At 39.4% G+C, this 2,790-nt stretch overlaps 1 protein-coding gene across 1 annotated transcript; it reads right to left on the bottom strand.

Annotated features, from left to right (window-relative positions):
- On the bottom strand, positions 1–2,769 carry ZBTB14 (zinc finger and BTB domain containing 14). The gene is made up of 2 exons (XM_010708732.3): positions 1,815–2,769; positions 1–1,355 (listed from the first exon to the last, which is right to left on the bottom strand). The coding sequence occupies exons 1-2, from the start codon at positions 1,815–1,817 to the stop codon at positions 12–14; spliced, it is 1,347 nt and encodes a 448-aa protein (XP_010707034.1). The 5' UTR covers positions 1,818–2,769; the 3' UTR covers positions 1–11.
- Between the last annotated feature and the right edge of the window lie 21 nt (positions 2,770–2,790).

Below are 2,790 nucleotides of genomic sequence, written 5' to 3'. Positions count from 1 at the left end.
GAATTTTTTTTTTAACTGCAAGCTATAGTTTCTAATTGCTGCTCTGCTTCAGCAGCCATAGCTGCTGCCTGTAACTGTTCCGTTTCACTCTGGATGGAATTGGCTGTAGTAACTTGTTTTCTTTCACTGTGCATATTGTTCTCATGCCTCTTTAGATCCGATGCTTTAGCAAATGCTTTAGTGCAGGAACTGCAGACAAAAGGTTTCTCTCCCCGGTGTCTTCTTTCATGGTCTTTGAGGTGGGACTTGTGCTTGAAAGCTTTATCGCACATGTGGCATGCAAATGGCCTCTCATTACTGTGAACTCTTTCATGCTTTTTTAGGTCCGGTGCACGAATAAAAGACTTTCCACATACCTCACAACTGTAAGGCTTGTAACCTGTGTGTATTTTCAGATGCTCTTTCAAATGAGCTTGTGTGGTAAAGCCCTTCGTACACATTTCACAAACAAATGGTCTATCAGCAGTGTGTAGCTTTTCATGTTTTCTCAGTCGTGCTTCATCAGAAAAGGTCTTACCACAAGCCTGACATACGATGTGTTCCCTGTGACCATAAAGCAAATATTCAAACTTCATATCCCCAGCCGCTGTCGTCCAGCCTGGTGTCTGTTCATCTTTCACTTCACTTATGCCATCATTAAATGTCAAAGCCTGAGGGGTTTGAGATCCTAAGTCTTTTGATTCCGTTGTTTCCATAGGCTCTACTTCTTGGCCATAGCAGTTTACCTTTCGAACCTCTTCACTTCCCAACTCCTTCAGAATCGCCTCCTGAACTCTCAAGGTAGTGGTTGGTGATTTCCCATCTTCCTGACTGGGGGGAGTTCCTTCCACTGTCACATCTGATGGACTGTCATCGTGATCTCCAATCTCTTCTACCTCATCATCCTGGGTATCATTAGGTTCCCCAATAGGACGGTTTATTTTCAGACAGTACTTGCTCTTGGACTGTGTGTTCTCCTCAGGACTAGATACATCACGTTTTTGAGAGCAGAGTTTATCCAGAAAACGAATACCAAGAATCTGGCCTGAAGACATCATCAAATTTACATCTTCCTTCTTAACAGAAATCTTTGCGGTGTACATGTAATTAAGAACTTCCTCAAAAATATCAGAACGAAGAAAATCTATTTCTATTACTGAGGAACTATCGACTTCTAGTTTTTTGAAAAGCTTTTTGAAGTAGGTACTGCAGGCAGCAAGCACACACCTATGTGCTCGGAATTTAACATCTTCAACCACGATAGCTATGTCACAAAATTCTCCTTCCAAACGTTGTTCATTTAATGTTTTCAAGAACACAGTTTTGTGATCATCATCATTATATTTAATGGTTTCAGACATACTGATGAAAAACTCCTGTAAAATAACAAGGGAAAGTTTTGGGATAAAATAGATTCAGTCATAAAATTCCACCAGCTGATGCCATTTACGCTCTAAAACAAATGAAATATTTGGCTTAATATGGTCAGAGAAGCCCCACATTACTTTGAAACCTCTTTGGAAATTACAAATAAAGACTATTGAAAATATAAACTATTGCAAACATAAAAATATTCCCTCGGATTATAAGCTTTATAGAACACAACTATTTATAATGTGTTTTCTTTGTATTAAGAAATTAATTTATTTAAACCTATATATTGATTCAGTCATCCAAAATTGAAAACTTCTTCTGAGAAGTTGAAATTTCCTTTAAATACACGACCCAACAGTATCAGTAGTTCTTACAAATGAAGTAAATATTTGTAGTGAAAACAGCATAGAAAATGTGGCAGTATAACAAACTAAAAGTGAAATATGAAATACAAGCCTTACCATGAACAATGCAGGAAATTTTCTGAACAAACAATTATTAAATATTTGACGGATGATTAACCCTTACAATGGGCCACCTTCAGCCTGAAAGACAGGAAAATATTATCATATTAAGAAATGATAAAATCTATTTCACATTAGCGCATTAAAGCACGACATTTTCAATTATTTAAAATGATACCAAGCACAGTGCTAAAACACTCAGTTATTATTTAGACAGAGTCTACAGATGACTGCACAAACTCATCTGATGATAGTTCTGTTGCCATAAACCATGTTTACTCTCTGATGGCTTCTTTACTTCTCTGACTGCTTTCCTGCTACTCACTTTTCCCTAGATCCAAAAGCCAGGAAAACCTCTACAGGACTCCACAAAGTCATTCTATTAGTCCATCAAAAAGAGGGGACAGTTTTCTGCTGAGTGAGGTGAGCAAGACCAGAGAAGAGAAGGCAAAGCAGCCCTAAGGATGGCACATTGGGCCACAGATGAATGCATGTCCAGAAACACCCAGGATATCAGATATCAGATTTCCAAACAAATGGTGGAGACGTTTGGCACAGGAACACTGAATAATACAGAACTGATATTATTCAGTCCCAGTCTCCAACAGGCAGCCCTTGTGATAGAGACAGGAAATACATGGGGGAGGAAGGCAGTCATTGAATGGCTTAGATTGGAAAGGACCTTAAAATCCTAAAGCTCCAACCCCCCTGCTATAGGCAGGGTTGTCAACTACTTGATCAGGTAAGCCAATATTTGTTTCAGACACCTCCCTCCATCACCTGTCATGCAGCTACTGGGAGTGCCACTCCTCAGTTCCTATTTACTCTTGACCAGATATGAAACGGAAGCAGCTGGTAGGTATGCAACTTCCACCCCTTGGCAACGGCTGTTTAATATGATGTGGAAACATTCAGCATCAGACAGAAGTTTTTGCAAGCCTGGCATTGCAGCATATGGCACGACTGACTTAAA

Source organism: Meleagris gallopavo, chromosome 3 (assembly GCF_000146605.3).
Source record: "Meleagris gallopavo isolate NT-WF06-2002-E0010 breed Aviagen turkey brand Nicholas breeding stock chromosome 3, Turkey_5.1, whole genome shotgun sequence".
Lineage (NCBI taxonomy): Eukaryota > Metazoa > Chordata > Aves > Galliformes > Phasianidae > Meleagris > Meleagris gallopavo.
This window is presented reverse-complemented; position numbering and strand designations above follow the sequence as displayed.